This window comes from Mesocricetus auratus, unplaced genomic scaffold (assembly GCF_017639785.1).
Source record: "Mesocricetus auratus isolate SY011 unplaced genomic scaffold, BCM_Maur_2.0 Super-Scaffold_100013, whole genome shotgun sequence".
Classification (NCBI taxonomy): Eukaryota; Metazoa; Chordata; class Mammalia; order Rodentia; family Cricetidae; genus Mesocricetus; species Mesocricetus auratus.
The window spans coordinates 78,443,793-78,465,629 of NW_024429196.1; the positions used below are offsets into that span (position 1 = coordinate 78,443,793).

The 21,837-nt window shown below is 49.0% G+C and overlaps 1 protein-coding gene and 1 long non-coding RNA gene across 4 annotated transcripts in view; one reads left to right on the plus strand and one right to left on the minus strand.

Moving 5' to 3' along the window:
• Positions 1-3,470: 3,470 nt before the first annotated feature.
• Positions 3,471-11,009, plus strand: LOC110342485. 3 transcript variants are annotated; one of them, XR_005881007.1, is made up of 3 exons: positions 3,471-3,564; positions 5,728-5,822; positions 10,575-11,009. It is a non-coding gene; the product is annotated as an uncharacterized LOC110342485 (long non-coding RNA). The 3 variants fall into 3 exon arrangements; XR_005881008.1 differs by having other exon boundaries at positions 5,764-5,822; XR_002384569.1 differs by lacking the exon at positions 3,471-3,564 and adding an exon at positions 10,099-10,229 and having other exon boundaries at positions 5,600-5,822.
• A 57-nt stretch (positions 11,010-11,066) lies between these two features.
• The window catches only part of Slc28a3 (solute carrier family 28 member 3), a 56,901-nt gene continuing 46,130 nt past the window's right edge, over positions 11,067-21,837 (minus strand). Inside the window, exons 14-18 of the mRNA XM_040756100.1 lie at positions 21,197-21,394; positions 15,742-15,823; positions 15,095-15,193; positions 14,755-14,866; positions 11,067-13,218 (exon numbers count right to left, since the gene is read on the minus strand). Coding sequence (XP_040612034.1) covers positions 13,092-13,218; positions 14,755-14,866; positions 15,095-15,193; positions 15,742-15,823; positions 21,197-21,394 — 618 coding nt within the window. The 3' untranslated portion in view covers positions 11,067-13,091. The remainder of the gene's footprint in view (positions 13,219-14,754; positions 14,867-15,094; positions 15,194-15,741; positions 15,824-21,196; positions 21,395-21,837) is intronic.

Consider the following 21,837-nt stretch of genomic DNA (forward strand, 5'->3'; position numbering starts at 1 on the left):
CACAGATGCAGCCTGGGAAATATGTCGGGGGTGAATTACAAGTTCTTTACTCGATGGAGTATCGAGATTTAAGGCAGTTGGCTGTAGAGTATAGTTTTCCCCGCCAGCCGCTTGGGACCTGTTGCGCTGTCTGAACCCACAAATAATACACAGGACGCTGTATTAATTATGAAGCTGTTGGCTGTTTGCTTGGCTTCTTACTGGCTAGCTCTAACTTAAGTATTTACCTCATAATTGTTAATCTAAGTAGTTCTCTTACCGGAGAAAGGGTCTGGACCTATTACTCCTCTGGAGGCTACATCTTGACTCCCTGTGTTTCTCTTTCCCAGAATCCTCCTGGACTCCTAATCCCACCTATCTTGCTTCCTTATTGGCCAACAGTGCTTTATTCAACAACCAATAAGAGACAGAATGGCCTCTCCCATCGGTTGGCCAAGCCTTGTCTTTGAATACAGAAGGTATAGGGGGCATTGCTGCGGCTCCGTAAATCAAAGTCATACTGCAATGCTGTTCTTTTGATTTGGTAAGTCTTTAAAGTTCAGTGAAAGGCAGTACTGTTGTTATCCGGCTAAACCTCCATGGAGGTCAGGATCTTTGGAAATAATGTATTTTTATGCCCCAAGTTTCAATAGCTCCATTTCCACAGCCTCTCCAAGAGGCATACTCACACATGTGAAGTTGATAGAGACCAGAGGGTGATTACAGTTCTCTAGACGTGTGTAGAAATGTGTCTGCGTATCCTGGGGAGGTGGGGAAGACTGTGGGGACTTGATACCGTCATATAGTACAGACCCCATGGTCTGAGTGAGCCTGAGCCCAGTTGTATAGGAAGATGGGAAGAGGCAACAGTGAGGTGTGGACATCACCAATTCCAAGGGTGCACACGGCCACCTGGCCAGGGAGCAAGCTGGGGCTCCTGGATGATCAACAGTGTTTGCTCTGGAGAGCCAGTTGGCCGCCTTTCTTCATAAAGCACAACTTGGAGGCTCAGTTCCCACCTGCTCTCTTGACATTCGTGATGGTCGCAGCACGAGCTCGGGGTGTTTACCGCAGCATTTCGTGTTCGCTGCATAGAAATGCAAAGTGGATGCGATATAAGCAAAGGCTATTAAATACACAAGCATAAATCATAACAAAGACGTTTGCTGTGTTCAAAATAGTGAAAAACGTCACCTTTCATTGTTGAAAGATAACAACAACTGTCTTTCATCTGGAAAGATCCTGGGATATATCGTTAGAGGATCGAGTGGGGTTAGAGCGGTGTGCATAGTTGGCTGCCATAGTGGGTCAGCTGGTCACCCTGCTGTAAGCCATGGGGGTAGGACACTAAGTTCTGCATTTGCTTTTTGATGGCATTGCTAGTTCCTTTGCCTGGACAAACAGATCCCAGACAACCAAGGACTTGCTGCACACTGCCCACCCTGATGTTGCCGTCACATTGGTGGGGTCGCTGTGAACTAGGACTCCTTCGTGCTGCACCGAGTCTAAAGACTGTCTTGAATGTCTTTGTTTTTCTCATTGACTTCGTGTTGGCATTATAAAGGCTGACTGCAGACACACACACACACACACACACACACACACACACACACACACACACACAAGCCCTGTTCAGCTCCGGTTCTAGAAGATGCAAATGGGTCAGCTGAAGATATCCTGGTTTGTCATCTCCCCAGTGAGTTTGTACAAGTGGGTGAGTAGAGGAAATTCTTCATAATGGGCTGGTGCCATTGCTCAGTAGGTCAAGGAGCTTGCTGTGAAAGTCCAGTGGCCTGAGTTTGATTTCTGGAATGTGAAGTTGCTGTCCCCTCTGCATACAGGCAGTGACATATGTGTGTGTGCACTCACCCATATTCACCATACACATCCATGCACCCTCTCCCCCCAACACAGATACTCACTTATACACATGCTAGATAAAGTTGATGAGGCAGGTGAAGACAGCTCTCTCCCTTGTTGTCTGGAACTCACTATGTTGACCAGGTTGGCCTTGAACTTACTGAGATTCACTTGTCTCTGCCTCCGGAACTTGGATTAAAGGTGTGCACCACCACTGCCTGGCTTGTTAATATTTTTTATTGTGTATGAATGTTTACCGGCATTTATTCATGTGTACCAGTGCCTGAGGAGGGCAGGAGAGTGTTGGACCTCCTGGAGCTGGAGTTACAGATGGTTGTGAGCCTCCATGTGGGTGCTGGGAACCGAACCTGGGTACTTTGCAAGAGCAGCCAGTGCTCTTCACTGCTGAGCCATCTCTCCAGCCCCAGGATTACTAACAGTTTCCTATAGCAAAGCTGAGTGCTTTCATAGGAGCGTCTCACAAAGATGCTATGAACAACGAGCTTCTCCACCAGTGAAGCTGCAGTAGCACAGCACAGGGTTTGGGAAGTCCCCCTAAGAGCCTGGAGCTCTGCCTGGCCCTCACAGATCCACTCCCAGGGTTCTGAAGTATCCCGACTGCTGATGTCTGCACTACGGAGCAGCAGCATTTGCATAAGCCTGAAACCCAACAAAAGTGGCCTTCTGGTACCCCTTGGGTTTTCAGTAAGAAGGTATTTAAGAAATTCTTTCCCAGCCAGGTGGTGGTGGTGGTGGTGGTGCACACACCTTTAATGCCAGCACTTGGGAGGCAGAGGCTGGTGAATCTCTATGAGTTCAAGGACAGCCTGGTCTATACAGAGTGAGTTCCAGGACAGCTAGAATTCTATAGTGAGACCCTGTCTTGAAAAATAAAAAAGCAACAAGAGAAAGAAAGAGAAGAAGGAAGGGAGGAAGGAAAGAAGGAAGGGAGGACGGGAGGAAGGAAGAAAAAAGAAAGTTCATTTCCAGTTGGTTATGGTGGCACAGACCTTGGACCCCAGCACTCAGGAGGCAGAGGCAGGTGGATCACTGTGAGTTCTAGGCCAGCCAGGGCTACATGGTGAGATCTTGCCTTAAAAAGAATTTAGGGGCTGGAGAGATGGCCCAGTAGTTAAGAGCACTGGCTGCTCTTCCAGAGGACCAGGAGTCACTTCCTAGCAACCATTTGTAACTCTGTTTCCAGGGGGGATCTGATGCCTTCTTCTGGCCTGTGTGGATACCGTATGCACATGGTGTCCAGACACAGATTCAGGGAAAACACGTAAACAAGTTCAGAACTTGAGAAAGAATTAATTCCATTGTCACATTATATAGGGGCCCAGGAATGAGCAGAGCAACCTCGTTGCCCGTTTTAAATAGAATCCTGATTGGATTCTTTCTGAGCACTTGAGTAGCGTTTGGACGAACAACAACAACAACAACAAAAAAAGCCCTGAGTGTCCAGCTGCAGCCTCCCTGAGCACGCCACATTCTGCACTCCTCCCTAGTTGGAGGACTCCACAGTCTGTTGCTATGGAAACAGTAGTCAAGTCACTCTGCGACAAAGGACCTCTCCTGGGTCCAAACATATTGTTTCCTTCTGTTTGGTTAGGTATCCATGGAAACGTGCACCTTCTAGAAGCTCGGCTCTCCATGGCTGAGGCTCTGAGGGATGGACGGAAGGAGAGCGAGTTTCTCTCCACTGTTAGATGATGCTCCAGCCGGGTGGGTCACAGGTTCTTATCTTCCCCCTTCCTTCCTCCTTATCCCCCCCCCATCTCTCTCCTGCTTTCTCTCTCGTTCTTGCTGTCTCTGTCTCCCTTCTCGAGTCGTCTCAATGTGTAGCCCAGGCTGGTTTTCACCCGATGATGCTCCTGCCACAGCCTCTCAGTGGTGAGGTCACAGGATTGTAGGCTGTGTCTGGCCAGAAGACTCCAACCAGACACACGTGTCATAGAACCGGCCCACCTTCCAGATGAGCAAACCGAATTACACAGTTTTCAGCTGGCCGCACTCCAAGACACACAGGCTGCTAGAGGCATTACCCGGCTAGGGAGCAGAGCCCAGGACGCACGCACGCACGCATGACGCATGCACGCAGGCACGCACGCACAGTGGCTTTTCCCTAGTGCTTCCAAACAGCTGTTTGTCACACTCTCCCCCACTTCTATTACCATCCCGACCCAACTGCATCCATATGAAGTCAAACAGCCAGACGATTTTTCTCAAACTTGGGAGAGAGACAGTTTCCACATCCCCTTCAGCGTGAAGGGAGCCGGTGGCATTCTGCCGTGCCCCCTTTTGGAGGCTAATCATCACCTTGTCTTAATTTGGTTTCTGTCGCTGTGACTAAGCACGGACCCAAAGCAGCTCCTGGGAGGAAGGGTTTTATTTCACTTTACGGATCACAGTCCGTCCCGAGGGAAGCAAGGGACTCACGGTAGGAACCGGTGCACAGACCATGGAGGAACGCTGCTTGCTCAAGGCTTGTTCTCCATGGCTTGCTTAGTTTGCTCCCTTATGCGGCCCAGGACTGGCACCACCCACAGGGCATAGGCACACTCACCTCAATCATTAGTCAAGAAAATGCCCCGCAAGGCTTGCCCTTAGGGCAATCCTGATGGGAACAGTTTACCAATAGAGGCACCTTCTTTCCAGGTGGTTCTGGTTTGTGTCAAGTTGATGAAAACGAATCAGCACACCGGCCTTCCCGATCGCCTCCTGAATCCAGGAGTCATTTAAATCTCTCAAAGAAACCGATAAGTACAGAGAGTCCCCGAGTTTGAACCAACACCCGTTTCTGCCTCCTTGCCTCCCGCCCCACTCTGCTGGCTGTGAAAGTCGGGGGACCCCCCTTTCCTATCACAGTTAATTATCAAAGGCTGTTAGAGCAGGAACCCAAACAGGGCAGGACCCTGGAGGCAGGAGCTGATGCAGATGCCATGGAGAAGTACAGCTTACTAGCTTGCTTCCCTGGCTTGCTTAGCCTGTTGCTTCTGGAGTTTCCAGCCTGGTTCCACAACGGATTTGCTCCAAATAAACACATGGATACTATATTAATTATAAAACTGTTGGCCAAAAAACCAAACCAAACCAAAGCCAAAAACTGTTGGCCGATGGCTAGGGCTTCTTACTGGCTAGTTCTCTCTTAATTATTAACCCATAACTACTAATCTATGTATTTCTACATGGCCTTGTCTTACCAGAGAATGCCTGGTGCATCCCATCTTCCCGGTCTCTTCATGGCATCTTTCTCTCTGCTTTCCTCTCTCTCCTTCCTCCTTCCTCTCGGAGCTCTGCCTATCCTTCCCACCTGGCTACTGGTCAATCAGTGTTTTATTCATCAACCAGTAAGAGAAGCATACATACAGAAAGACATCCCCCATCAGCCTGCTCTCTTATAGAAGCTAGGACCACCAGCCCAGGGGTGGCACTGCCCATCAATCACTAATTAGGAAAATGCCACATAGGCTTGGCCACAGCTTAATCTTATGATATTGTTTTTAGAGACAGAGTTTCTCTGTGTAGCCCAGTCCTGGAACTCACTCTGTAGACCAGGCTGGCCTCGAACTCACAGGGATCCTCCTGACTCTGCCTCCTGAGTGCTGTGACTAAAGGTGTGTGCTACTAACACCCAGCTCCCAGCTCCCAGCTCCCAGCTCCCAGCTCCCAGCTCCCAGCTCCCAGCTCCCAGCTCCCAGCTCCCAGCTCCCAGCTCCCAGCTCCCAGCTCCCAGCTCCCAGCTCCCAGCTTGATCGTCTGAAGGCATCTTCTCAGTTGAGGTCCTCTCCTCTCAGATGACAGTACTTTATGTCAGGTAGACGTAAGCCAACCAGCACAAGCACTGTCCTTCTGTTTTTTTTTTTTTCAAACTGCATAACGGTTTAGAAGAGTTGACATGATATGAATGGATTCACTTCTCAGAGCGTCTTGAAACACAGCATCGGCTACAGTGACCAGGACTGGAAGGACTCGCTGCACAGGTATGCAGTAACATGGGCCGTGGGATGTAGAGGATGATATACTTTTTTTATCAGAAGCTTGTATGGTCTTTAGGGCAGGAACGGAATGAATCAATGCCCTCTTCTGACTTCCCGCGTGGTGCACAGATGCATGTATGCAGGCAAACGCTCATACGACATGGAAAAATAAAACCAAGTAAATCTTTAAAAACACAGAAAGTGGCCTCTCTCAGGACCCACGGGCTCATTAGACCACAAGGTTCAGTAGAACTCGATTATTCCTGTTTAGTTCCCAGGCCCTGCCTCGGTGGCAGCAGTCTTTCCTGGTGGGCTATGTCTTGGTTGGCTTTCAGCACCTTCTTCCTACTTACGCCTGGTAGAATCAACGGGGAACTGGGAATCAGTCCGCACCCCCACCCAAGGCACATAATTGCTGTTTAGAGTTCCCTGGCAGCCTAATTAAACTGCAGAAGCCTAAGAGCAATTAGGTGGGAATATTTGCAAAATGAATGCATATTAGTACTGTGCAGTTACAGGGGCCTGTCACTCGGGTATGTGGATACATTGATTTTACCAGTGCGGGGTGGGGGAGGGAGGAACAAAGAAAATTACCTGCATCTCGTGACTCTAGTCTATTCTTGGCTGAGATGCTAAGATCTCCTCAGGGATAAAGGGTTTATTTATAAAAGTGGGAATCACTCACATTTGGAACCATAATGTCATGTATGAAAAGGCACTTTCAGATTACTGAAAAAAAATCAACCAATGTAAAGGCAAATTGAGGTTGGGGATTTTTTTTAAAATACATTTTTTTATTAATTCTCTGATCTTGCATGCACTCAATATATTTTCATTACACCTCCTCTTTACGAGCCCCTTAGTTCCAGGGTTCTTTGGTATTGAGGCTGCGCCTTCACCAGCCAGCATAGCAGCATCTCCATGATGATGTTCCGTGAGCCTCGGAAAAGGGTATGATATAAATAAATTTCTTACCTAAGGCTGAGTACGCCACAGACTTTTAGTTTTTGCACCCTGATTAGTTAGTTGTGAGTTTCTGCCTAACCACTGCCCAATGCACTGTCTGATGAGGTCTGGGAGGTACATTAATTTAGAGGCAGAGATGTGTACTCACAAGACACGTTGATACTATGTCCATTTGGAAAATGATAGCAGCGGGGTCACTATAGGGGTTTATGAATTCCTGTCATGGACTCTTGACCAGATTTACAGTGTCAAGGAAACATTTCTTCCCATGGAGCAGGCCTTAAATCCAGTTGGGGAGAAGCTGCTGGCCCCCATAAGTTTTGTGTCACGATGGCATGCATGGGCATAATTTGCCACAAGGTCATCATCTTAGCTTCCAGGGTTCTGTGAATAAAACTGGGTGACCTTTCTCCCCCAGCAGCTTGCGTGGTGCCTTCTAGTATCATGGAAGTTATCCAGCAGGGAGGAAGCTTCCCAGCCAGTACCAAGTTGATTCTGCATGTCCTGTGAGCAAAGTAACCAAGTTCTGTGGGCAATCAAAGCCAGTGGGGTTCTCCAGGACATCCTTAGCCAACAACTCTAAGACAATGAGGTTCTCTGGGACATCCTTAGCCAACTACTCTAAGACAATGGGGTCCTCCAGGACATCCTTAGCCAACAACTCTAAGACAATGGGGTCCTCCAGGACATCCTTAGCCAACAACTCTAAGACAATGGGGTCCTCCAGGACATCCTTAGCCAACAACTCTAAGACAATGGGGTCCTCCAGGACATCCTTAGCCAACAACTCTAAGACAATGGGGTTCTCTGGGACATCCTTAGCCAACAACTCTAAGACAATGGGGTTCTCCGGGACATCCTTAGCCAACAACTCTAAGACAATGAGGTTCTCCGGGACATCCTTAGCCAACTACTCTAAGACAGTGAGGTTTAGCCAATAACTCTAAGACAGTAGGGTTCCCCAGGACATCCTTAGCCAACAACTCTAAGGCAGGTATCCCATACCTGATGTTGGACTTTTTCTTTTCTTCTTCTTTTTTTTTCTAGACAGGGTTTCTCTGTGTAACTCTGGCTGTCCTGGAACTCACACTGGAGACCAGGCTGGCCTCAAACTCACAGAGATCCACCTGCCTCTACCTCCCAAGTGCTGGGATTAAAGGCGTGAGCCACCACTGTCCATCGGGGATGTTGGACTCTTTGTTGTGCTGTGGCTTTGGGAACTTCTGCAGTATTCTCCAGAGTAGATGTCACAGCGTGAACCAACGGAGGCCTCAGACAGAGAACGTTAAGCAAGTGGGCAGAGAATAAACTGAGAACAAGCGGCCACTGCTTGTCTGTAGCTGTGGAAGCGACAGGAAGTCAAATGGCACCAAACGTCCCCAGAGGCAGCACCAAACCAGCCCATTGTCCAGGTGCTTGTGACACTGTTTGGAGGGGACAGGCTCAGGGTGTCTGCCAGCTGGTAGTCCTGTTGCTAATCTTCCTGCACCTAGCCAGTGGCTCAGGGTACCTCCCCCCAACCTCAGTTAGATGGAGGGTGTTAGGAAGAAAGAGCCAGTGTGTGAGAACCAAGTAAACATGTTGCGGGAGAGAGGGGTCCTATCAAGGCAGGTGAGAATTAGGGCCACGTGTTTCCTCAGAAAATCACCTAGTACGCTGTATCAACACCGGAAGTGTCGGCACAGGCTACTAGAAAGTCACCTGGCAGCACTGCTCTGCCCAGTGAGGCAGCCACTAATACTTGAAACAGGGAGAAACTAGCTGCATCTTTAAGGTAAATTTAGAAACTATTGATTTCCATTATCTGGAAACTAAGCAAGTTTAGGAGAACCTGGGTATGGGGATCTACTTCTGAACTTTAAATTTTGTGCAATCTAAATACTGACAAAGCATTTCTAGTAACATTCTAGTACCTCGCTCCAGATGTGCACACTGGATCCCAGAGACTCTGCTTGGTAAGGGAACGTAAAAGATCTCCTTGAAATGATACCTTTAAGGTCAATCTTATTTACTCCTTATTGTTTTTTTTAAGACATGATGACTACTTGGAAAACTTAAATGACATATTATTTGACTGTATCCCACTCCTTTTTAGGGGAGAGTCTTAACTGGTCTAGAACTGTGTGGCTCAGACTTGAAATTGGGGCAAATTCTCCTGCCTCAGTGCCCTAAGCATTGGGGATATAGTCAGGAACCTCACACCTGAACGGTATTGTGTTTCTATGAGACAGCATTGCTGTAACAGAAAAGCACCGGCTTGTAAAGAAAATGTGCATGTTATTCAAAGTAGCAGGACAAGATTGTGGTGCTGGGAAAGGCTAGCATGGGGATAAACATATTGCCTAGACAGGAGCGGATAAGCATTTTAATAAGGAATATACACTGTGGTCAGAAACAGAGGGCAAGCACTCACGTGTGCCAACTTGCCAAAGAACCGACTTAACTTCTTAAAGTGTGGCTTGATCGTGACACATGCCAGCTTGGAGGGGCAGGTGGCTATCAGGCTCCTCGTTTAGCTGAGTCAAGCATGGAATCCCACCACGGCCATGGAATTACTGGCAACCTTAGCTGGGAGCGGGGGAGCCAGTTTTTGATGAGAGTGTGGCCCCTGCTAAGTTGCCCATGCCCCAGTAAAAGACGGAGGAATACTGGGGCAGTATAAATTGATCTTGGTGGTTTACAAACAAACAAAAACACCCACAAAGTTGGGTGGGAAGGAGGGGAGTGAATCTGAAAGGGAAATATACTCAAAACACGTTGAACAAAATTATCAAACAACCAATATTTATAAAAGAAAAAAGACACGTTTTAAGAGTCAGGCATGGCAGCCCCATCTTTATTAATTCCAGCACACAGGAGGCAGAGGCTGGCAGACCTCCAAATTTAAGGCCAGCCTGGTCTACCTAGTGACTTCCACGCCAGGTAGGGCTGCAGTGACAGTGGCCACTTTATCAGGTGATCTAATTTTTTGATATCTACACGGCTTGGGGACAGAGGAAAGGAGGGGAGCAGAGACAAATCAATTGCACCTGTGGCAAACTGCCCAGCAGGATGGATTTCAAAGGAAGACAGATTCACTTTGGTTTGCTTTCAGACGTGTCTGCCCATGGTTGCTCGGATTTCCAGTATTGTGTCTGTAGCGATGTAGTATATGATGGCAGGCGTGGGTAGCGGATGTGGCCTGGTGACTGGGAAGTAGGGAAATAGGAGGAGGAGAGACTGGGATCCCAGTGACCCCCTCAATTGCATACCACCAGCACCGAGCTTCTTCCCAGGGTCTCGGCCTCCTCCTAAAGTGTCTACCACCTTCCAGCAGGGTCACGGACTGTGAACCAAGCCCTCAACACGATGGCCTTTGGGAAATACTCAAGATCCAAACTACAGGGAGTGCCTAACTCCATTTCCTCCTTGGCACTCTATCATCTCATATGTAGAACCACACAGGTGTGTCTCCAGAAGTTAAAAAAAAAAAAAAAGGAAAAGCGAGAGCGAGAAACAAAAAGGTGTAGGAATTGTCAGGGTGTCTCACGGGCTGTAAAGAGGAAGTGGGAGGTGACACTTGCTCTTCTGTGGTCACCAGCCCCCCGCCCCCATGCTTCGGTCTCTGTGAATGCACAAGAAGAAAGGTGTGTCTCCTAGTCAACCACCAGTGACCTCGGGCTCTGCTGGCCAGAGAACCGGGGTGAGCAGAGCAGAGAGAAGACGTTTTGGTTATGTTTATATAAAACTATTGTGTATTTTAGGATTTTTCTGTTCTAGTTTTTAACGCAATCTTTGTTTTCGTTACAGATGTCTGTTTTTACAAACTAAAGGGGAAAGCCTGTTGACAGACACAGCAGTGATCGAGCTCCTTGAAGCCAGCCTAGAGGCTCACAGAAGAGTTAAACATCCAAGGAACCATAATGACCAAAGACAAAGTTGAAAAAAATAGCTTGACAGGCAGGCAGACTAGAAGCAGCAAGGAGGTTCTCTCAGGGATTCTCAGGAAGGAAAATGTACTGGGGGGGGGATCAGCGACTTAGCGGGCGTCAGAAGGAAGACAGTAGCTATGGCAGACACAGAAGGAACAACTATGTCGTACATAGGCTGTCACGAATGAGACCTTAAGACTCACAGAGACATGCGGATGGACTTTCCTAAAGTCTAAAGACTGAGATGGATGGGCATAATAGAAAATTAGAACTCTCTTGATCTATTTACTTCAGGAATAAAAAGTCACCTGGACACGTAACTCCCCCTTCCATACCACCACACACAAAGCAAAAACAATAATTCCAACGATTTATATGTAGATTGTTATATATTTTTTTAAAAATTGCTCTTGTACATGATCAGAAGGGGAAGCAGAATAAGTCATTTAAGGTATTGCATCACCCTGTCCCTGATGAGTCTCTTCCTGAGTCCCTGTTTGACTCAGAGGTGTTGAGGTTTCTCTCGGTGTGGTGTCCACACTGCTCTGCTGACTCTCCTGAACACTGAAGCTCAGGGAGCACGCGTGATGTCTTGCTGATTGATGGGAGATTCAATGAAAGGCATTCCCATCTCAGTCAGCGCTGACTTTCCTTCATGGTTGGTCCTTACACGGCTTCTGGCAGAGGACTAATGTTATACAACCTTGTTATCAGGAATATAACAATATTGCACATTAACAGGCCTATAAATACATTTTACCCAATGACAGAGACATGCATCTCAGGCACTTGGGTAGTCTACTGTACTATTTCTTCAAAGTAGTCACTGTTCTCTTCCTGTGGCAGGAAAATTCACTTATGACCACAGACACCACACTTGTCACAGGACATACTTTGGCCCACAGCACATGGTGGAAATGAAGACTGTTACAACCTTGCAGGAGTTTTGTTGGTTTTTCTTGGAGACATGGTCCTGTGAGGTACCCTGTGATGGTTTGGAACCCATAACCTTCCTGTCTCAGTTCCCAAGTGCTGGGATTACAGGGGTGTGCCACCAAATTTGGCTTCTACTAGCAGAAGTTTTAGGAGCTGCCATGTTTCTGCATGTTTCCCTAAGGTCAGTGAACCCCACATAGGAGCTGTTTCTTTGGCTTGGATACTGGAAACGGACACAGCATAGATTAATTCCAAAGTCAGCAACGCAGAGACTCATAACTGATAATGTGCTGAGGATTATTGGCTACTTAGCGCTCAGTCCCAAACCAAACATCGCGATAAACTTCCTTAAAGCACAGAGTGTCACATGGGGGGGGGGAGGACGGAAGAGCCAGGGAATGGGAACAGAGGGGGTGAAATCCTGTCTTCTGGACATGACTCGGCTCCGCCTTCTTGAGCTCACTCTAGGTGCGGTGACTAGCACACGATCAAGCCAACATTCCAGTAGGGAGCGCGAGACTCAGTGAGTTACAAAACCAAGAGAGGACAAGATTGTGAGTTGGGGCATGTTGAGGGATGCCTAAGAGGGGTGGGAAGGGACACTGGGAGATGGCAGTGGGTGAGATCAACATACATTAAATGTGTGTCTAAAACTGTCAAAGAAAAAAATAAAAAGAGCCGGGCCTTGGTGGCGCACACCTTTAATCTCAGCACTCGGGAGCCAGAGGCAGGCGGATCTCTGTGAGTTCGAGGCCAGCCTGGTCTACAGAGTGAGTTCCAGGACAACCTCCAAAACAATACAGAGAAACCCTGTCTCGAAAAGCCAAAAAAATAAAAAGATACTAAGAGAATACCTTAAGAGATGCAGCCTGGCGCTTGCTTACAAGTCTCTAAAGTGTACGGACTTCCACTGGTTTCCATAGGGTCTACATGGCTCTCTGAACGACTCTTGATTACAAAAGAAGAAAGCCAATGGGTGTGTCATTGCAGATTAGCCCTCCTTCCCATGAGAGTCAAACTGAAGGCGCTTTCAGATAACCACGAGCAAAGGCAGGATGGCCTTACTTGTCTAAATCACACCACCCTGAAATACTCTGAGCACTGTAAGGGGGTATGGCCGAGTCATAGCCCCGTTGCTGAGAGCTACCATATATATGCTCGTGCGCACGTTACTTTCTCATGGAGCCCTTGAAAACAGGAAGAGAACATTGTTTGGACTGAAGGTCACACCTCCATTTGGGACATCATCGTAGGAGTTCTCCATGGAGAGAGGGTGGGCTAAGAAGGGAGGGGAGGCAAGAGACGCTGTCTCTCAGAAGGATCCCCTCAACCCTTCCTTCTCTGCCATTAAAGCTGAGTCTGTGGTGGAGTCATCAACCTGTGACAATAGCTTTCTGTCCCCTCCAGAGCAGAAAACCCAGTATCTGCATTCAGAATCCCACCGGATACACGACTGAGCTCATGGAGCATTCGGGACCCAACTGCAGTTCAGTGTCGATGGTTTCAACAACTCACAGCAGCTCTTCACAACAAAGAGGCTGAAGTTTCCTCCTGGGATGATCTCACTTGGTCCCTTGGCGACAGTGCTGGTGGGAGCAGAGTAGAACCATTAGTTGGGCCTCAGAAGGGCCCAGGAGGTGAGCAGACAGTGATGCATTGAAAATGGTAAGGGCAGGAAGCTGGTTTCCTCCTTCCCAGGTGCAGGGGGTTTTCAGGCAGAGACACCTGAGGGTTGGTTTTGGTTCTTAACTTCTGGGTGGCCTAGAGGACTCCCCCTATTTATCTCAGAATAGCAATGACAGGATAGGAACAATTCTCATTAAAAAAAAAAAAAACAACCACTAGACAGGGGTTGGAGATATGAGTAGGAAGTTAAGAGCCCTGGCTGTTCTGCTGGAGGACCCAGGTTCAATTCCCAGCACCCACATTGCAGCTCACAACTGTAGCTCCAGTCCTGGTGGGAGAATCTGATGCCCTCTGCTGGTCCCCATGGGCACTGCATGCACTCAGTGCAAAGACATACAAGCAGCTACTCAATGCACATAAAACCAAAATCTCAAATAAATTACAAGCTGCTTGAACATTAATAAGAATGTTCAGGAGCACCGATTTCACAAATCAAAGCTGTAGAGGGTGGAGACGGATGGCAGGGTCACTGGTGGCCTAGCCGCTCACCCACCATTGTCCTCACCGTGCTTCCAGGGCCACCTGGATTCTCGTGAAAATGAGGCAGTAAAAGGGGGAAATGGCAGATATCTCGTCCAAATTCTATCAGCTGAGATCACTAGGACTGGGGACCTGAGGTGAGGCCAGAGCGAGATCCTAGCAGCAGTGAGGGACACTGGCTTTGTGGACAGCTCCCGTCTTGATAATGCCGGGACTAATGTTGCTTGGACGGACAGAGCCTCCATACGGCTTTATCGTGTCGAATGCAAAGGAGAGGTGTGGTTGTACCTAACTTACATGGCGGCTGCAAGGTTAAGTGAGTTTGTTCACACCAAGTGCAGCGTGCACAGGGGTGCATACTCTCCACTTGTGAGCAGCCTAGCTTTTACTCTTATCCGGAAAGATAAGACACCACAAGGTTCGTCAGAAACACCATGAGGTTTTTTTTTTTTTTTTTTTTTTTTTTCCACACGGCCATTGAAGGAGCCAGCTAAGGAAGCTCATGGAAACAGATTGATGTGGTCTTTATGCTGGGGCTGTAGTATGGCCGTTTTCTCCAAAGATAACATGATCACACTACCTGCCTGCCTGTCCACCATCATGGAGCAGAGGTAAGCTTGGCTCAGTAGTTATGGCAACCAAGTAAGTGCAGTAATAGCCTGATAGCCAGGTCTATGGTAATAGTAAGAGAGTGATTAGCTTCAGTAAGTCATCACCCGTACTGGCATGAGAGTTTTCATTGATACTACCATTCTGGGGCTACCCACAACTCTATAGGGAAGCCTAATAAACTCACTGGTTCACCAAGCAGGGCTCTGAGTAACTGTCACACTTTCATCTGTTGCCGGTGCCCTATCTGGGGGTGAACAGACATTTGCCCACATCTCCCCCAGGAAAAGGCACGTGGCAGCTGGACTTGATTATTACTAAGAGATTACCGGAACCATAAAAAGTACCTGTTCAAGAGACTTTGGCAGCAAGATACCACTTCGGTTGTGTTGCTGAGTATGTTGGTGTTCTCCAGAACGTGGTGGCAGTTGGTATCTACCGGGGTGCTGGAGAGAATGCCTGGGGAGGAACCGAGTGCCGTTTACCGTCACAGTTTCACAGAACCCCAGAGCTACGTCTGTTCTCAGCTTCCCCTCTGCAGCCCACGCAGCCCACTCTCGAGTGTACGCGGCCCAGCTGATTCTCAGCCTTCTGCGGCAGCATATGCTGCACACGCAGCCTGGAAGCCTGCCTTCCTGGAAGCTTCCATCCCTCGGGCAGCCAGGACGCGGAGGACGGACTCCATACCCGCGATGCAGGCTGTCATGAAGCAGGCAGCCGTCCCTGCGATCAGGGCTCTCAGGGCTCCGGAGGCAATGTCACGCTTTCTGGATGGAGCCATGGACGCTGGGAGAGAAAGAGGCATTTGAGATTAGGTGGATTAGAAACCCAGATTTGTAGCTTAATTATTTTGTGACTGTACTCTTAGGGCTGTTGAAAGAGAAGCAAGCCTTAAAATTATCCAGAGGGCCCGCAGAGCCCCGAAAACATGGCCGTGTCTATGGGTTACCAGGAAGAATCAATCGACGAGACGACATCTTGTTAACTGTCATCATTTTTGTCTACACCCATGGCAGACATCAGTAACAAATGACAGCATCTTCTATAGTGAGCTTCCATGGACCCAGAATTCCCCCCTCGGGTGCCTGTTGTAGCTCTACCAGCATTGGTCAACAAGCGACTGATGTTTTTGGCTTGGTAGAAGTATCTGTATGTTTGAGCACATTTATCTTGTATACTAGAGTGTGCACATGAAAACTGTAGCCCAGAGCAGAGCTAAAACAGACCCTAGGGGACTGTACTGATGAAGAACCACTTTCTGTGACACAGAGTTAAAGAGCAGGATGAACCCGTAAAGGTCACAGCTGTTGTTGAAGAATATTCTGTTCACTTACTAAGTCCGCCGATCACTATTCCTAGGGAACCAAAATTGGCAAAACCACAGAGGGCGTACGTCGCAATGGTCTCGGAACGAATCTGTAAGGAAGCATAAACATAGGTGTGTACGTGACCTGACCCCCCTCTGAAATCTGACACCCCAGCTGGGCCTCACTGTCCACAGAATGAATGGTGGCAAGTATTCACACACTGCGGGCCATCAAATAACCACCGATGGTTTCCTTGTGCTCTTGAATTTTGAGGGAGAGGGAAAAGAGTGTAGATTCAAGGAACACTGACAGCAGACCGGGGATTAGTGCCCTTGACATCTACAAATGCTACTTCCGGCTCATTAATAACTTGTCATATTCCTTATGACTTGGTCACCCCGTCGTATTGTAGCAGGCACAGCGCTAGTTGCGGGAGATACGAAGTTGGTCTCAGAAAATATTTACACTAGATTATCTGACAACGGACGACTTGGAATATACAAAGAGCTGCTATAATTAACAAGCAGACTACTGTCCAAGTTTTGGATATATTGCTATAAAGGATATGCAAATGGGCAATGAGCATATGGAACAACGCTCAGTATTAGACACTGGGGAGGTGCCAACCGCAGTCCCAAGAGCCAAAAGGAATCCTCCTTTAAGTTCACTTATTTTAGGTATTTTGTCAGTTACTGCAAGAGCCAAAACTGAAAAAACAGAAACTGCCCACACTAAGCGTGTTGGGAAGTAAAGTATCCGGGGTACTCATGTACCGCCATTAGGAAAGTCACACAGAGCGCTCTCCTGGGGAACGCTGGAGTCTCACCGAGGTAACACATGCGGCCTGCATGGTCCTAGAAAAGAAAACGTAGTATCATATGATGTGTCCAAAGGGCCTGCAGACCCCTGAGAACATGGCAAAGCCAGTGGCCACCAGGAAGACCCCGTCAGTGGGACCACGCCTCACTCAGCTGTCACTGTCGGCTTCTTCACCGTAGGAGATGTGAAAACACAGGCCACAGAAGACTGCTCATGAATGTTCTTGCGACTTTACTCCTGGGAGCCTCACATTTGAACAGCTCAGATGTTCGACATTAGAGACAAATTGTGAAGATCCACAAAGCACAACATTGCTCTCCAGAAGGGGAAAGGTGTGTGTGTGCGTGGTGGATGGACGGCATGGGTAGCAGTCTGCTGTGGATGGCACGGAAGCTAATGCAGTCTATGCAAACACACAAGAGTGACCAGTATGGTCTGGATTGTGACTGTTCCCCAGAAGCTCACACTGAAGGCTTGGCCCTCAGCACAGCCGTGTTTACAGGCGGGGGTCTTCGGGAGATGTTTGGCTTATGGGGGCTCTGACTTTGTGAGTCAGACTGCTCCCTTTCTGGGTTCATAGCTTGATGGGTTTGGAGGAGGGGTGTGTTATAATTCTGAGTGAGTTTTTTTCTCAGGTATTTTGAGATAATAACAAAAAATGATTAATACAGTCCTCTACGGTGAAAAAAGATCATTAGTTGCCAATAGGTCTTCAGGGGGTGCTGTCTTTTTGTCTTTTGACGATCACGGGGGAAGTTAAGTGTTTCAGTAAACAGGAGCTTCCTCACAGCCTGGCCACTCTGAGGCCTGCCTTTGTTCTTTGGCTCCTGCAACCCCAGGAGACCTCAGGGTACCCATTGGAAAACATAAGAGTGAGCAGCCTTTCCCCAGGCAACAGGAAGCAGAAGTGAGTTAGCAGAAGGGAGCATGTGGGGCTGGCTTTTCCTCTTCAAGGCTGCACATCTGATGACTGTCTCTCAGGCTGACGGACCCAGCCCAGAAGTTTCTGCACGTTGGTGAGCCTCTGCTCCTCCCGAGCATGCCGCTTCTCCAGAGCACACTGCTTCTCCCAAGCACACTGCTTCTCCTGAGTACACTGCTTCTCCCAAGCACACTGCTTCTCCCAAGCACACTGCTTCTCCAGAGCTCACTGCTTCTCCAGAGCTCACTGCTTCTCCCGAGTACACTGCTTCTCCAGAGCTCACTGCTTCTCCAGAGCTCACTGCTTCTCCAGAGCTCACTGCTTCTCCCGAGTACACTGCTTCTCTAGAGCTCACTGCTTCTCCCAAGCACACTGCTTCTCCAGAGCTCACTGCTTCTCCAGAGCTCACTGCTTCTCCAAAGCTCACTGCTTCTCCAGAGCTCACTGCTTCTCCTGAGTACACTGCTTCTCTAGAGCTCACTGCTTCTCCCGAGCACACTGCTTCTCCAGAGCTCACTGCTTCTCCCGAGTACACTGCTTCTCCAGAGCTCACTGCTTCTCCCGAGTACACTGCTTCTCTAGAGCTCACTGCTTCTCCCAAGCACACTGCTTCTCCTGAGTACACTGCTTCTCCCAAGCACACTGCTTCTCCAGAGCTCACTGCTTCTCCTGAGCACACTGCTTCTCCTGAGTACACTGCTTCTCCCAAGCACACTGCTTCTCCAGAGCTCACTGCTTCTCCTGAGCACACTGCTTCTCCAGAGCACACTGCTTCTCCTGAGCACACTGCTTCTCCAGAGCACACTGCTTCTCCTGAGCACACTGCTTCTCCTGAGCACATCCAGCCCGGAAAAGGTGCTGCTGAGGTCAAGCTGAGGGCTGCTCTGTGTTTGTTACTCCACATTATACAAAACGGTGGATTTCCAGACTGACCCTTGTCCTGAGAGACTCCATTTTGCAAACAGCGCTTGAGTCCATGCTGAGCGTGAACACAGTGTGACTACACCTGGTGGTCATTGAAACAATTCCATCTTCCTGGCACCATCAGTGAGGCCAAGACTGATGAGTCACTTACCCTAAAAGCAAAAATGATGTCACCTCTACGCTTGTCACAGTAAACATGGTGAACGGAGGCATTAGCATCACACCAGGACCAGGACTGGGAGGCTCCTGGTCACGGCAGATTGAGAAAAGGATGCGCACCCCGACCAGACCCATAGGACACATGTCACGCTTCAGTGGCCAGAGCCTGCTAGCCCGCTTCTGACGGGGATCTGGCAGAGGTGTGTGTAGACCTGGCTGCGGAAGGACTCTGGGACAATACCGCTTTCCTTTTCCCTCCGAATGTAAACGGTTATGCAGTGGATCGAGATGGTCTGAACTGGGAAGATGATGGTCTCCCGTGTGGGGGCCAAGATGCTCAAAAATTTGGAGTAACTGCTTTTCCCACTGCGACTCAGCAACCGCAGAGGCCTCCGAGCTGTTCTCACATGTGCCCTGCGCGCCTGCCTGCCTTCTGCTGGGCTCACTCCCAAATGGAATCAGCTCTGCAGCCGGGGCTCTGCCTTCCCATCGGGCTTTTCAGAGAACCAGTTAGTATTGCCAGAACTGGCAGCTTGCTTTGCTCATTAACAAAGCACTTCCTCCTGGCAACGGGGAGGCAGAAAACATGTCAGTTAATTTGGCCCATTGTTTACTCTGGGCAGGGAAACAAACTGCTGTAGATGGCGTCCAGACAACGAAGACAGTTGTCCAAGTCCCACTGCTAGGTCACCTGGAAAATGAACAGTGAGGACAGAAAACCCATGGACCCCGTTCCTATCAGATTTGTGGGGTGCAGTGCCTTGACCACAAAATCATTCCCATGAGGACGCCCTGGGGAGGTGACTCCACTTGTGTAATCCATAAGTTTGGTCTTTGGAGGTCCAGGGAGGAAGTGGTGGTCTCAGGGGTGGGCATCTCCACACTTGGCAATACGCTTTAATGCTGGGGACATTAACTCCAAATGGGTTGTTTCCGAGAGAGACAGGGATGGTTAGAAATGTTCATTTTTCTTAGTTTCCTTCTGTGATGGTTCTGACCTTTGGGGGCGGGGGATAAACTGGACGTTCAGCTGCAGACATGTCTTAGGCAGATTAAGGTCTTCACTCCATCAAAGCCCAAGAAGCCCTGAGTGCCTCTTTGTGTGACTGACCCAAGCTTCCACTCACAGCGGTAAGCATTTCATCTGCCTCCTCCCCCTCCCAGCAGCGATCGTGCCTCAGCATCTTTTGAAGGATGACGAGGTGCAGGGTGACATTCGTCAGTTCCTCAGAACCCGTGATGCTGGCAGAGGGAGGCCTTCGCAATCAGCCATCAACTCCGAGAAGGCAAGGCCTGCTATTCTTTGGCTCCTGAACAACTTCCAAAGACTTCTGTGCTGAAGGTGGGAGGCGACAGAATCTTCAGGGGGCGTGACAGCTGATGTACTTGACACACCCTTGCCTGGGAAGAGGGACCCTCAACCGAAGAATTGCCTGTATCAGCTGACCTGCGGGGTACGTTTGTGAGGTATTTTCTTCCTTGCTGATGGCTGCAGGAGGGCTCAGCCCACTGTGGGCGGTACCACTCCTAGGCAGATGAGCCTGGGCTGGGTGGAAAAGAAGATGTTGATTGAGCCTGGGGGACAGTCAGCAAGCAGTGATACTCCGTGGTCTCTGCCCCAGGTTCCTTCCCGTGGCTTCTCTCAGCGATGAGCTTTCCCCAGAAGTGTAGGCTGAGGTAAACCTCTTCTTTCCCTAGCTGCGTTTGGTCATGGTGTGTGTCACAGCAACAGACAAGCACACTAGGACAGGAAGTCTGGCCCAGTAAAGGAAACTAGGTCACCCTGGAAGGGGCTCTGTCCCCTCCTCTTTCTGTGTCTCTATCTCCCTGGGTAGTAGTGGTCTTGCAGTGAACTTGTAACAGTGGCCATGCCCCTTGGGCGTGACCTCAGGCTGGAAAGAGGGAAACTTGAGTCCTCACGGCTTCTGTTTGCCAGCTCTTCCTGGTGGGTCAGCCGATCAGGTAGGAATGGTGGAGAAATGCTCCCGCGGTTCTCTGCATTTTTCTGTAAAAGTGTTCCCCAATAAACACCCACTTCTCGTTTTATCTTGGGTCTAGTGAAATAATTCCACCGCCGCCATCATCCCGGTTGCTTTGTGGTGAACGGGTCTCCCCTGCCTCATGCTCTCACCTTGACGTGCGGCTTTGTACGGAAGAGCAGCAAGGCCAAGGGGGATCATGAGCTGAAGCCTCCGAAACTGTGAGCAGAGAGGAGCCTGCCTTGTTTTGTCTCCCTTGGGCGTTGTGTCACCGGAACATGAAGGTGACCAGCAGAGGCCTGCGGTGTCCCTCTGTGATGTTGCCATAGCACCCACCACTCTGAGCACAGAGGACATTGGGCAGACCTGTGCACTAACGCCAGTCCCAGCTCATGTGACCCTAGGGTCTATGTTTATAGTTTTTAAAAGCCCCACCTCTCTCTCTCTCTCTCTCTCTCTCTCTCTCTCTCTCTCTCTCTCTCTCTCTCTCTCTCTCTCTCTCATCTCTTTTCTTCCCTTTCTTTCCCTACACACATTTCACACAGTCAAGATAACACGACTAAAAATTATGCTGTGCTCACTATGAACTCTACAAGGTCAAGTTTTTGGATTGTTCTGCTCTGCTGTCAATCAAGCAGAGGAAAATGCATTCATGTGATAAAGAATTGTGTGTACATACCGACATGTATTGCTGCACGCCATTCACAAATTTGGGTCCAGCTGCTTTCCTCAAATTGATCAGTTTTGAGAGGTGGTCGTAAGCCACGAATTCATTGAAGAATGTCTTGTAACCTATGAGTTTGGCGACCATGAAGCTGTCTTGCCAGTCGACTCCCATCATGAAGGAGAGGGGCATGAAGACGTAGGAGCAAAGGAGCTGCAAGGTGTTGACACCGATTAAACGGTGGTTTGCCTCGGATTCTGCCATGCTGCCCCCTCCCTCCATGACTGGATTGTTCCTGCCTCTCCTGGGCACTGGGAACCCCTTACAACCATCTGCCCATCTTTATCTATCAGGTGTCAAGGCTTGATTCCCATGTAGTGGTGTGAATGGGTACATGACCCTTAAAAAAACCAATGAGCATCTTTCCTAGGACATTACATTAATTCATTCTCTGCGGAGTGAATCAAACTGAGAGGGCATTTGTTGAAAGAGGGGTCAGCCCCTTGGTTCCTTCGTTTTGGATGTCATGCACGGGTCTGCCTGTGATCCTCACCAGATATCAAAATGGCAAGCTGAATACACCTCACAAGCTTCCGGACCAAGTGTTCTGTTGTAGCGCTGGAACTGGGTCATTGGAAACAGCACGTGCTCTTGGT